The sequence below is a fragment of the Microtus pennsylvanicus genome, chromosome 17 (assembly GCF_037038515.1).
Source record: "Microtus pennsylvanicus isolate mMicPen1 chromosome 17, mMicPen1.hap1, whole genome shotgun sequence".
NCBI classification, from domain to species: Eukaryota; Metazoa; Chordata; class Mammalia; order Rodentia; family Cricetidae; genus Microtus; species Microtus pennsylvanicus.
Genome location: NC_134595.1, coordinates 29,183,528 through 29,196,281, shown reverse-complemented (window position 1 = coordinate 29,196,281; position 12,754 = coordinate 29,183,528). Strand labels below are relative to the sequence as shown.

The following is a 12,754-nucleotide window of genomic DNA, read 5'->3' as shown; positions in this document are numbered from 1 at the left end:
AAAAAGGGCATAATGGGTGTTGGCTTCTAACAGAAGGGAATCCCGACTTGGGTTGAGTGCTCCCAGGGTATGGAGGTTTGAATAAGAATGGCTCCCATAGGCCATTTCAATACTTTGTCATCAGGAGTGGAACTGTTTGAAAGGATTAGAAGGATTAGAAAGAATGGCTCCTAAGTGAGCCATCCCAGGGCTCTGCCCCCCCCCCCCCCGGGGAAATGTCCTACTGTGTTTTCCAAGCATTCCATCCCAGGACTCTGCCCACGGCAAATGGCCTACTGTGTTTTCTAAGCCTGCTGTCCCAGGGCTGTTCAAAGGTAAAGGCTGAAAGAGTGCAGCTGACTCTAATCAGAAATGGGGAGTTGGACCAGGCAGTGGTGGCACTCGCCTTTAACCTCAGCATGAGGGAGGCAGAGTCAGGCGGATCTCTGGGAGTTCAAGGCCAGCCTGGTTTACAGAGTGAGTTCCAGGACAGCCAGGGCTGTTACATAGAGAAACCCTGTCTCAAAAAAACCACAAAAAGAAAGAAAGAAAGAAAGAAAGAAAGAAAGAAAGGAAGGAAGGAAGGAAGGAAGGAAGGAAGAAAGAAAGAAAGAAAGAAAGAAAGAAAGAAAGAAAGAAAGAAAGGAAGAAAGAAGAAAGGGGAAGTTGGAAAGGCCATGCATCTCGGGACAAGTGTGAGCGGAGGAAGTCCTGGTGTGGGAACACATGCTGTCCAGGGCATGGTCCTCAGCTTTGCTGAATTGTGCCTCATCAGGCCTGTCTGGATCAGTGACATGCTCAGTGTTCCAAGAGGAAAGTTCCTCCAGCAAGGGAGCTGAGAGTCTAAAGGGCGTCTCCAGCTGGGGGCCAGCTTCAAGGGAGTCCAGGCAGGGCTGTGGAAATGCCAAGAGCTAGCAACACAGGGTACCCTGACCACCTGCTTCTGGGGACACAGGAAGACGGTGAATGGTGCTGAGAGGCTGCTGGGGAGCACAGCTACAGCCACAGTGCCTGCTGTGCACGAAAGATGTCCCTAACTCTCCTGTCCCCATCTCCTGCTAGTGCCGCCCCCTGGCCAAACCAACCAGAACCTAGGGAGGGGAAAGACGGTGCTGGCACAGTCCACTAAAGCCACCCTCAGGACACAGATGGGCAGGAAAGGAGATACTCACCAGCACACCACACAGAAACTCGGGCACCCTGGTCACTCATGAGATCCTTCTGTAGACAGACCTACATGTAATGCAGGGGAAGGCCACAGGCAGCCAGAGAATCATTTCTCAGGGCCCCAAGGGAAACAAGAACTAGATGTTTGAAGCTAATGAGGCTTCTAGTGAGGACATAGAGTCCTCAGGAGCTCATGAAGCCTACAGGAGCCCTCAGAGCCGTAGAGGCCTCAAGAACACTTGGAGACCCCGTGCCTTCATGACTGTTCTATTGCTGTGAAGAGACAGCATGACCAAGGCAACTCCTGCAAAGGAACAGCATTTAATGGGGGGCTGGCTTACAGTGTCAGAGGTTTAGTCCATTATCATCATGGAAGTGAACATGGTGGTATGCATGGTGCTGGAGAAATAGCTGAGTGCTACATTGTGATCTACAGGCTGAGAGAGTCGAGGCCGCGCATGGGCTTTGGGGACCTCCAAGCCTACCCTCAGTGACCCACTTTCTCCCATAAGGCCACACCTCCTAATCCTTCTAATCTTTTCCAACAGTTCCAATTCCTGGTGGCCAAACATTCAAATACATGAGCCTGTGGGGGCCATTCTTATTTCAACCACCACGTCCTGGGAGCACCCAGAGTCTTCAGGAGCACTTAGAGCAAGCAGAAGCACTCAAGAGCCCAAAGGAGCACTCGGAGCCCACAGAGCCGCTGATTGTAAGGCCTGGATGTGCTTTCGTTTGGTGACTCCCTGACACTCCCCAGCTCAGTGCTCCATTTTCTTCATTTATGTGACGGGAACAGTCATGTGATCTGAGCACAGATGGTCCATCCATGTGGTAGGCAGACCAGGTGACACCACAGCTATCTGCCTGTGCTCTAGAGGCCACACAGGTAGTCGGCCTCCGGCAGGCTCCCGGTGCCTTTGAGTTAACGGAGATTGCATCCCAATGACCTCAGCAGTCAACAGCTATCCTTTGGAGGAAGTGGGACCCTGGGAAAGCTTGGCTTGCTGAACTGCCAGGAAGCCTGGACAAGGCCATGACATGAGGGCACAAGAATGAGGATTAGATTTCTGCCAGGAGAGAAGGCACATGGGGAGGTCACTCCAAGCTCTGCCTGCCCTGTCCTATGGCCACTCCTTCAGCAGCTCTACCCAGATGCAGGCACCACCCTCAAGGGTTCCACTTCTGAATAATAGTTCCATCAGTACTGTGGGTTCTGGACCCCATTTCTAATGCCCCGTGAACTTCGTTGTGCACTGTCCTCCAGAGGGACTTGTGTTCAAATGGGACCCTGCAAACAATCAGGAGCCTTTCCTGAAAGCCCAGAGTCCCAGGGCCATGGGCCTGGCCTGGGCTGAGTCATTACCTTGAGCTAGGGTCCAGGAAGCCATGCCAGCACCAGAACCGATTGGATCTGGGCCCTCTGGAAGAACCCATGATGTCACTAGGACAGTCCACTGGAAAAATAATTATTTTCACATGGTAGCAGATCCTGATGTCAGCCCTTCAGCTGGGGCCCTCGCTGTGACGGAAGTAAGGCCGCTTGACATCTTAGGGTCATGTTCCCTAAATCAAGCCCCCTCATCAGATTCCTTCTTTTGGCCTTTAAGGGCACATGTGCTCATGTGTGCATGCGCGTGCGCGCGCGCACGCGCGCACACACACACACACACACACACAGAATTTAAGATTAAAACTAACTAAATAAACAAACCCAAATAAAGCCAGGTGTGCTGGCTTATCTCAAGCCAGTGCAATGATAGCTGCCCAAGGAAGAGTGGGCCTGCCTATTTGGAGGAGACCACCTGCTCTTCTCCCAGATCAGGCCTTCAGGGTTTACCATATCTGTCCTGGTTGGATGCCCCGTGGGCAGCCTGAGTTCCATCTGCCCCTACACCTGCCTTAGAGCATCAGAGGGGTCTGTCCTTCCTGCCAGGCTGGGTCAGTGCTCTGTAGCTGTTAGCATTGTCGATGGAGTCGGAGAGGCTCCGATATTGAAGATACATCTGGTGGCAGTGTGGGAAAGAGCAGGAGCACTTCACAAGAGTTCCGGGTTCCCAAGCTTGAAAGGGAGGAGCCATGAGGGGCTCCATACTCCAAGTCATCAAGGCCTAGGACTTGCAAGGCACCTGGAGAAATGGAAGGGAGCCTGGGGCGTTCAGAGGACACGCAGAATGGTGGAGTGGGGTTCTTGAGTGTCCTTGGAGAAAAGGGGGTCTTACAGAGCTGAAGGTGCAGGTTAAGAGACGACATGTTAGCCCTGGGCTGCAGAAGGACAGAGGCTAGCCGCAAGAGGAGGTGGACTTCCACCAGCGCCCGCCTTCTCTCGGGGTCCCCGGTGCCTGCTGAGCGCGCCCGAGCCGCAAGGGGGCGACGGCGGAGAGGGCGGCACGCGCGAGGCGGGGGATTCAAGCGCGTTATAAGGCGCGGACCTGACCCGCTGCGCTCGCTCGCCGCTGTCGCCTCCGCCGGCATGGCCTCCGCTCACAGCCCCGCCGGAGCTCTCCTGCTGCTCACCTGCGCCAGCCTGATCGCCGCCATGGGCCTCCCGGAGCCCGCCGCGCCCGGGGGGAACCAGGCACATCCGCGGCTGCCCGGGAACGAGCTGCCCACCTCGCCTGCCGACAGCCCACCGGTAAGATGCTCCCGCGCCCCAGACCTCCCTGTCCCAGGGGACCAGAGACTGCAGAAAGGTGTCCAGCACCCCAAATGCCCCGGGCAGGGGCTCAGTGAGACCAAGGGTTGTGTGGTTGCGCCGTCAGCATGGTGTGGTGGCTTTGGCGGCAGAATTCTACTAAGCCAGTAGGAGAAGCTGAGGAAGGTGTGAGAAGCAGATAACTTGCTCGTAGCAAAACTGGAAGAGCAGAAGAGAGGGGCTCTCAGACCCAGCTCCTTTTTGTTAGGCGACTTTCTAACTTAGGTGTTAGGTGACTGCTCGTGAGAAAGGACTGATATAACCAGGCTCTGCCCCTCCCTTCTCTCCAAGATCTCCACCTGAAATGCTGGGGTGGGGGGTTGTGTGTGTGTGATGGGGGGGGGGGGGGATGCAGGCTGGGGTGGGTGTGACCAAAGGGCTGCTGAGCGCAAATTGGCAGCCCTCACTGAAACCACTCAACCCTAGAAGCAAGGGCTCATGGAAGAGTCCCTGTGGGCCAGTCACAAAGAGACCCCAGGCCAGAGTTCTGTCCTCGGCACCCCAGAGGCCAACAAAACATTCACTAAGACAGCTGGAGATGGTTATAACCCTGGGCTCCTTCTGCAAGGTATCCCAAGGTCCCTTCCACCATCTCATCCCGCCTCACCCAGCCGCCTCTGGGTCGGTATTCCCCCCTCCCCCACAGACCTAACCAACGGGAAGCAGGAGTGGGCTGGAATTTACCAGTGGGGTTTTGGTCTTGAACCCTCTTTGGAGTGTCAGGCCGTCACCAGCTTCCTTATAGCTGGAACATGACTGGCCAGGGCAGCTGCCCAGCCCCAAGCCAACTCCTAGGACCCCAGACCAACATGGCTAACGGGTCTGAGCCCATACACAACTCACTGGTCCCCCTGGAAGGATCGTGACCTATGAAGCAGTGTGTCATACGTTTCCAATGAGGGTGCCAGTCCAGGAAGAAACACGGAAGCCTCCATCTTGCCAGCATAGCAGCCTGGCCTGTGACCCACAAGGCACAGGTTTGGGTCATTCTGAGTTCCTGAGTCTCTGTATCAGACACTGGAGTCTGTGCCTATGACTTCTTCTAAGGTCCTTTGAGTCATTGCCTCCCCAGCTGGCAGCCCTGTGTGGGACCCAGACTGCTTGAGGCTCACTGACTATCTGATTTGCCAAAGGCCTCTGCCAGGAAACGAGGCTCCTTTCAGATCTAGACTACTTGGGCCAGTGTTTTAGAAGTGTTAAGAACGCTGGGTGGTGGTGGTGCATGCCTTTAATCCCAGTACTCGGGAAGCAGAGGCAGGAGGATCTCTGTGAGTTCGAGAGTTAGTTCTAGGACAGGCTCCAAAGCTACAGAGAGACCCTGTCTTGAAAAACGAAAAAATAAGGGAGGGGGGGGGGGTTAAGAAAGATAAAGGTTCCTTGAGTCATGGCATCTCACCTGGCTCCTCTGCTCACCATGGCCTATGAGCACCCACAGTGACCCAAGGTTGGTTCTCTTTGCTGTTTCTGACTGTGGGGAGGGAAAAGAGAACCTGCTGTCAGCCATGATTCGCAGTCACCTCCCGAGCACCTGTGGGTGGCGGTGGCTCTCAAGGGTGGTGATGTTCTCCTAGTATATCTCGAGGAAGAGCAGGAAGATGTGTCTCAGAGCACCTGCTACAGAGTCCCACCTCCCACCTTCCTGCAGCCTGGGCTCTCCCAGGAGTGCAGTGAGGTTTCGTCCTCCATGGGCTGGGGACGGGCAGGGGGGTGGGAGGGAGATGACGATGACAATAACAATGACACCAACGATGCTACTTTTGAGAACACAAGTGATAAGGTTCAGGCTGCTGCCAAGCAACACCATAGAGCAAACCAACCAGCCCGTGGCCATCTGTGTTCTAGGAGCCAACCATGGCGCACGCACACAATGTGGATCCCCGGGATGCCTGGATGCTCTTCGTTAGGCAGAGTGACAAGGGCATCAACAGTAAGAGGAGGAGCAGGACCAAGGCCAGGAGGCTGAAGGTACCACCCTCACCAGCCCCTTTGTACCCTTGTCCCCAACAGCAAATGCCACGGAAAGAATCACATATGAAGCCGGGGTCCAGCAAGCCTGGAGTTAGAAGCCTGGTTCCAGTCATTCACCCTATACCCTTAGGATGCCAGGTCCTCCTTAGCTTTTCCCTCATGCCCAACATGTGTTTGGGAATCAGAGTACCTTCAGACTGATACAGGAGGCCCTCTCAGTATGGTACTGGCCTGGGCAGGAAGCTGGCACTTGGTGACTCATGCATTGAGCTCTTCAAAGTGACTCTGGATCAAGGCTGGGCCTTACTGTGAGTCGGTCCTCTCTATCGAGGTCAGCCTTGGCTGCCTGAGAGGTGCTGGGTTGGCCCTGCACCCTTAGCCACCTGACCTTGCCCAGGCTTCTCTATGCAGGAACGTGCCTCCCCTCTCTTAGGTTCTGACCCAAACCAGTACAAACTCCTTCAGGGGCCCCAGAACCAAGTGCAGTGGAGACTTGCTGGTGTTTCGCATGTCAGGATGAGATGCAAGTCCTCAGAAGCAGCCTGGAATGGTCCTTTCTCTGGGAATCACACCAGGAGAGGCAGATGCAATGTTCTTCCGCATACAGAGCCTGCCCTGCCTTGTGCCAGCCCTAGTGAGCTTCATACGGGCACAAACCCATCCGCACACTCCCTGGCCTGTGGCTTTCACTCCCTGCTTGATGACAAAGGGATATGAGAGCCCAAAGGACCTCCACCAAGAAGGGAAGAGGCCACAGCCACCGTGGGAGCTCTCCTGCCTGCCTCTCTCTAGCAGGACCTGGCAGTAGGGGTCACCCTTGTCCTCCCCTCAAATGTTCTCACCACCCATCTTTCCTTCCAGCTTGGCCTGCCAGGACCCCCAGGGCCACCAGGTCCTCAGGGTCCCCCAGGCCCCCTTATCCCATCTGAAGTTCTTCTGAAGGAGTTCCAGCTATTGCTGAAAGGTAAGGGTGCCACCCTGAGGGCACGTGCTCTGTGGTAAGCCAGAAGAGCATCTCTACTGGGCAGACTTTGGCACCCAGCAAGCACCTGCTAAATTGCTCTCCAGTTGACAGTCCTATCTGCCATGGGGCAGGTTGGGGGTGGGAGAAATGTGGCAGGCAGAGGGCTCATGGAGGAAAACAGACTGCTTTTCACTGTTCTTCACTGGGGACCAGCACCCCCATCTCCAAGATATGAGACCAGTCCAGGGTTGGGGAGGGGCTGTCCCTATCTTCTGAAGTTGGCTGTACCAGGGAGAACTGCTTCCATCCTGCAGCTTGTTTTAAATACATTTTCAGCAGGTGAAGAGCCTTTGTGTTATCTTCACTGTAGCCACAATAGTGGCTATACACAACTTTTCCAAAAATATGGGTGTGGCCGATTGAGGAGACTAAAGGACGAAGGTGGACGAGGGTGCTGGGTACTGGATATGCGCCTGCTGGAGCTTAAAGCAGACAGCATGGAGGGAAACTGGCAGCTGCAGGGTCAGGGAGGAGTGTCTCCAGGACTCACGGGGCGGCCAGCCTCAGTCCCCACATTCCAGGGTTATGGGCCGGCGGGCAGGGTGGTCCACTGACCGCTCTGTGTCAGGCGCAGTGCTGCAGCGGGAGAGCACGGAGCCCAAGCACTGCACCAGCGACTTCACCACACCAGCGTCGGGCAGCCCCTCCTTGGTCCCGCCCACCCAGGAGCATGACCACGACCAGGACCCAGGTGCCCTGTTGGCGGTGCTGGCTGCGGCCCTGACCCAGGGCCCACGGGCGCCACGCGTGGAGGCCGCGTTCCACTGTCGCCTGCGCCGGGATGCACAGGTGGAGCGGCGCGCGCTTCATGAGCTTGGAGTCTACTACCTGGTGAGTGGGGCGCAGCTGGCAGGGTGGAGCAGGGTCGGACCCCAGGTGACCTCGCCTGTGTGCTCCTTAGCCCAACATCGAGGGAGCCTTCAGCAGAGGCCCAGGCTTGAACCTGACCAGTGGCCAGTACACCGCACCAGTGTCTGGCTTCTATGCTCTCGCCGCCACTCTGCACGTGGGTGAGGCCCGGGGCATGGTGATGGGGTGCCTGCTGCCCTGGCCCTGACAGCACTCATGTGACCACCTCGGCTTGTGTTCCTGCAGCGCTCACAGAGCAGCCGCGAAGAGGACCGCTAAGACCTCGGGACCGTCTGCGGCTGCTGATCTGCATCCAGTCTCTTTGTCAGCACAATGCGTGAGTGGGAGTGGGCGCTGCAGCCTGGCCCTTGCCAGTGTAGAGGAGCCTCCTCTACTCCTACTACCACTGGGGCGTGGGGGACCCCGACCCCATCCTGCTTAACTCTTTCCCAGGACCTTCTCTGTTCTGCCTCCTCTCTGACTCTTCCTGACACCAGAACACTCACTCAGAGGACAAAGGGGGTGCCATATCTGAAAGGGCTTTGGGGGGAATTCCATGAGGTCCTTCACTGGTCACTTTTCCGCACCTCACCTGTGAAATTTCCCCCAATGATTTAAATTGCTCGTGGCTGGCGGTGTCCACCCTGTGGGCCTCATCTGATCCATGAGAACAGGGCCTGTGGCCCACTCTGCCTGGCACCTGGAATTGGGACCAGGCACAGGGCAGGTGCTCTGCACAGCTGGAGGGTGCGTGGATGAACAGGGAAAGTCTCAGATTTAATCTGGCTTAGGACTTTCTGTGTTGTCTGCTGCCTCCCATCTTGGCCTGTACTTGTTTCCCATCGGAGAGCCAGGACTTGGTGCCCTTTGCACGGTTCCAGTCTCTCCTGTCTTTCCTCCCTCTGATGACGCGATTCAAATAGCCCTCTTCTAGGGATGATGGCTCTGCACCCAGCACTTCACTGTACATGGCCTCGATTGCTGAATGCTGCTGCTGTGGGCACTGTGCGTGAAGCTGGTGAGGCCTGGGGACAGGCTGACCATCTTTCTGTCTTGGATGCAGCTCCCTGGAGACCGTTATGGGGATGGAGCACAGTAGCGAGCTCTTCACCATCTCAGTAAATGGTGTCCTGTATCTGCAGGTGTGTGGGGCTGTGCCGACCATGCAGGAGGTATTGGCAGGTGTTCAGGGTCACTGGGCATAGCACCCTCAGACATACTGAAGTGCCGGTGCTGGCTTAAGAGCCAGGCTTTCGGTCCCATTCTCCCTCCAGCTCTTGCCCCATGACCTGTGTTGGGGGACAACAGTCGCACTTTCAGACCGTCCAAGAATCTGATGATGTGCAGGGCGATGGTGGCGCACGCCTTTAATCCCAGCACTCGGGAGGCAGAGGCAGGAGGATCTCTGTGAGTTCGAGACCAGCCTGGTCTACAGAGCTAGTTCTAGGACAGGCTCCAAAGCCACAGAGAAACCCTGTCTCGAAAAAAACAAAACAACAACAACAAAAAAAAGAATCTGATGATGTGATAGGTGCTTCCAGCCACCCAGGCCCTCCCAGGAGGCCAGGAGGGTGGTCACAGAACTTGATGCCTGAGCCCTCTGGCATAACTACGGGAGGCCCAGGACAGTTATTTCCTACACGGAACCTCAGTGACAGTCTCTTGCAACTGTGATCTGCCTAGTGGTAGGGATGCAGATGTCAAAACAGATTTACTAGCCGGGCGGTGGTGGCGCACGCCTTTAATCCCAGCACTCGGGAGGCAGAGGCAGGCGGATCTCTGTGAGTTCGAGACCAGCCTGGTCTACAAGAGCTAGTTTCAGGACAGGCTCCAAAACCACAGAGAAACCCTGTCTTGAAAAAACCAAAAAAAAAAAAAAAAAACAAAAAAAAACAAAAAAAAAACAGATTTACTAAAAAGGAAAGTGCGTGAAATGACTGTTCACGTATGACGGAGCTCTGCTATGCTCCAGGATGGGGGTTTGGCTCAGGCCAGTTGTAGTGCTGGAAGCATGAATTCTGCTGAATTCTAAGGGTGCATGTGCCATGTGGGACCTCAGGCGCAACTACCCTGGGTGGATCTCAATCCTTACTATGGCAGGTAGTGTTAGGCTACTGATGCGTGGACCACACTGGGGCAGCAAGGTTGGAGCAGTGCTCACAATGACTGCAGTCATGGCAGGCCTGGGAGACAAGCTGTGCCGCAGAGAACCCTGCTAGCCTCTTTAACCCCAGTGGGGCCCTGGGTAGGAGCTTGCTTCCACAACCGAGATATGGAACACTAGAGAGTAAGAGTAAGAGCCAGATGTACTTACTAGTTTTGAGCACAGACTAGTTAACATGGGGTCTGGTCTTAGGTCTGTCCCTCCTCCCATGTGGGGCGGAGTAGGTCACAGTGTGGACAATGACCCGTGATGAGCATTGCAGGCTGCCCAGGGCCTCTGCTGACACGTGCCCTTCCCTGCAGACAGGACACTACACCTCCGTCTTCTTGGACAACGCCAGCGGCTCCTCCCTCACGGTACGCAGCGGCTCCCACTTCAGTGCCATCCTCCTGGGCCTGTGAGGGCTGCTGTGGGGGCTCTTACCTTCACCAAGCACAGTGGTCTGATGTCTACAGTGTCAAATGACAATGGCTCTGTGCAAGAGAAAGCCCACTGGACCTCTACACTGGGCACTGCATGACCTCTCAGCACAGCGACCCTGCACATTCCTGATGAGGTAATGGAAGGAAGCAGGCTCTCCCAGAACCAACAGCAATTTGTGGGTATCATAAGCCCCGCTTGGCTCTTCTGGGACCATTTTGCATATTTGGTAGCACTTGCTGTACCCCCAGCTGCAGAGCTGGCACCCTTGTGTCTCCATACAGCCTCAAATTCCTTCCTGTGGCCCAGCATCTTCAGTACTTTGTATGGAAATATAGCTAGGCCACTACCTGGAACAGGTACCTGTACAAGGCAGGCTATGGGGAAATGATTGTAGGTCCTTAGTGCTTAGTAGGGGAGCCCAGGCCTTCTTGGACTACACACCCTGTCTACAGATTCCTGGGTCCATATACAGCCACAGTTACATGCCTCTGCCTGCAGTGTAACCTCAAGGACCTAGGGACTCGGGCCAGTGAGCCTGGGCCTGGCAGCAGTTTCTACTTCTAGGGTAAGCAAGATGAATTACAGGCCCCTTAGTGGGCACCCTAAACATATGGGATCTGTACTTCTCTGCCATCCCTTTCATAGACAAGCCATCTTCACCCCTACAAAGGCTACCCTTTCCCAACCCTTCTGAAGCTCTGGCTCACAAGCATCCCTCCTGAGACCCACTCCTGCTGCAGAGCGTGGTCTGGCTGAGAGGGTGGCCTGGTGGTGAAGAAGCTGGTTGAGGACTCTTCCCATGAGAAGGCGCAGGGCTGCCTTCCAGCTTGTCTCAATGCAGTCTCATTTCTAACAAAATGTGGGACTGGATCCACACAGCCAGTGGAGAGGACTGGGACCTCCAAGGTCCCATACCTGCTGACGAAGAGTTGACACCAGCACATCCATCCCCACCAGATGCTTCGGGATCTCTTGGCCTAGCAGGAGTGTTCAAGCCTGGGATGAGGGGCAAGAGAGTAGTAATTGCCAGTTGTTTCGTTTTTTAGCTGACCTCAGGATGAGATTACTACAACAACCCTAATGCCCTTCTATAATCAGACTTCTCCCCTGAAGCAGGCTGCCAACACACAACAAGGGAATGGAGGGCTCTGTCCATGAGCAGGCCTGGCCCGATTCTCAGTAGGGCTGGTACCCACCCTACCAGGAAGCACTGTACTGGCCTGGGTCCTGACTCCCTGGCACTTTGATAAGGACATGGGGTAGGCACACCCTTCTCTGGACTTCACTTTGTATCCAGTGGGCACAGACATGTTAGAGAAGTTATCTTCTACCCTTGAGAAAGCCACATTAAGCACATATCTTAACAGTGTGTTACACAGCAACTTAGAAGTATTTATTGTGTCCTACTGCCTGGAAGAACGTATTTATGTACTGAATCACACAAAGCTGTGACAATGAAGGACAGACCTGAGGCTCATTACCTTCTTTTTCCAGCCTACCTCACCAAAGACTGTGAGGAGTGAGATCTGGAAAGAGAGGGATAGATGCCTCCAGTCTTGGGGCTCCCCTTGAAGGTGGCAGGGGAGGCTTTTACTAACGAGGAAGGCTACAGGTGTCTTTCAGCAGACAGTGGCACTTAGGGACAAGGGTCATAACCTCTGAGGCACTGAATGATTCCTGCATTACTACAGAATTTACTGAATTAAAGTGTTCTGCTTTATGATGAGGTGGCGTTCTGTTCCGTATGCCAGGCTGTCCTGGTCCTAGTCTCTGAGCAGGATTGCTGTCTCATTCCCTGGAGAAGGGGTAGCACTGATGCCCTTTAAGTTACATTTTTTTTTGAATTGCATTTATTTGGGAAGTTGAAATATGCATACCATGGTGTGGAAATGGAGGTCAGATGAGATAGCCTACGATAGTGGGTCTCTCCTTCCACTTTGTGGAGATTGAATTTAGGTCCCCAAGCTTGGCAGGAAGCATCTTTACCAGCTGAGCCAGTGCACTGGGCCCACATTCGGTTATTTTAAAAATAATTCCTTTTTGTATGTAGTATGTGCAGGCATACATTCATGTGTGAGCATGTGAATGCGGAGGCCAGAAGTCTTGTTCCTTGCACCTTGTTTTATGCAGCAGTACCTTACTAGGCCCCCAATATAAGTCCTGAGACTGACAGTGAGTCTAATGCTGTGGTGGGTGGTGACATCTGGGTGAAAGCCAGAACAGTCCTTTAAGGGAATGAGAGTGAGCTGAATGTAGCTGTTTAGGAGGCTGATGGGACTGGCACTCCATGAGGTACCTTTACCTATGGGCTCCTTTCCAGCCGCACCTGGGTTCCTGCTGGAACTGCTCAACATGTGTTCTGTACAGAAAACCAAACAAAGCCTGACTGCCACCCGTCATCCCACTGCAAGGTCCCACTCCCCAACGCAGTTCTAATGAGGGTGAGAGCATGTGACCTACATGACAGTCATCATGGGCCTGTCTG

The 12,754-nt window shown here is 54.6% G+C and overlaps 1 protein-coding gene across 1 annotated transcript; it reads left to right on the top strand.

Annotated features, from left to right (window-relative positions):
- Positions 1–3,586: 3,586 nt before the first annotated feature.
- On the top strand, positions 3,587–11,991 carry Erfe (erythroferrone). The gene is made up of 8 exons (XM_075951507.1): positions 3,587–3,781; positions 5,684–5,806; positions 6,671–6,773; positions 7,402–7,664; positions 7,735–7,843; positions 7,929–8,019; positions 8,746–8,824; positions 10,149–11,991. The coding sequence occupies exons 1-8, from the start codon at positions 3,620–3,622 to the stop codon at positions 10,245–10,247; spliced, it is 1,029 nt and encodes a 342-aa protein (XP_075807622.1). The 5' UTR covers positions 3,587–3,619; the 3' UTR covers positions 10,248–11,991.
- Positions 11,992–12,754: the final 763 nt, after the last annotated feature.

Coding starts and splice junctions, on each gene's coding strand:
- Erfe (XM_075951507.1), top strand. CDS start 3,620: ATGGCCTCCGCTCACAGCCCCGCCGGAGCTCTCCTGCTGCTCACCTGC. Junction 5,807..6,670: donor CCAAGGCCAGGAGGCTGAAG/GTACCACCCTCA, acceptor CTTTCCTTCCAG/CTTGGCCTGCCAGGACCCCC. Junction 8,020..8,745: donor TCTCTTTGTCAGCACAATGC/GTGAGTGGGAGT, acceptor TCTTGGATGCAG/CTCCCTGGAGACCGTTATGG.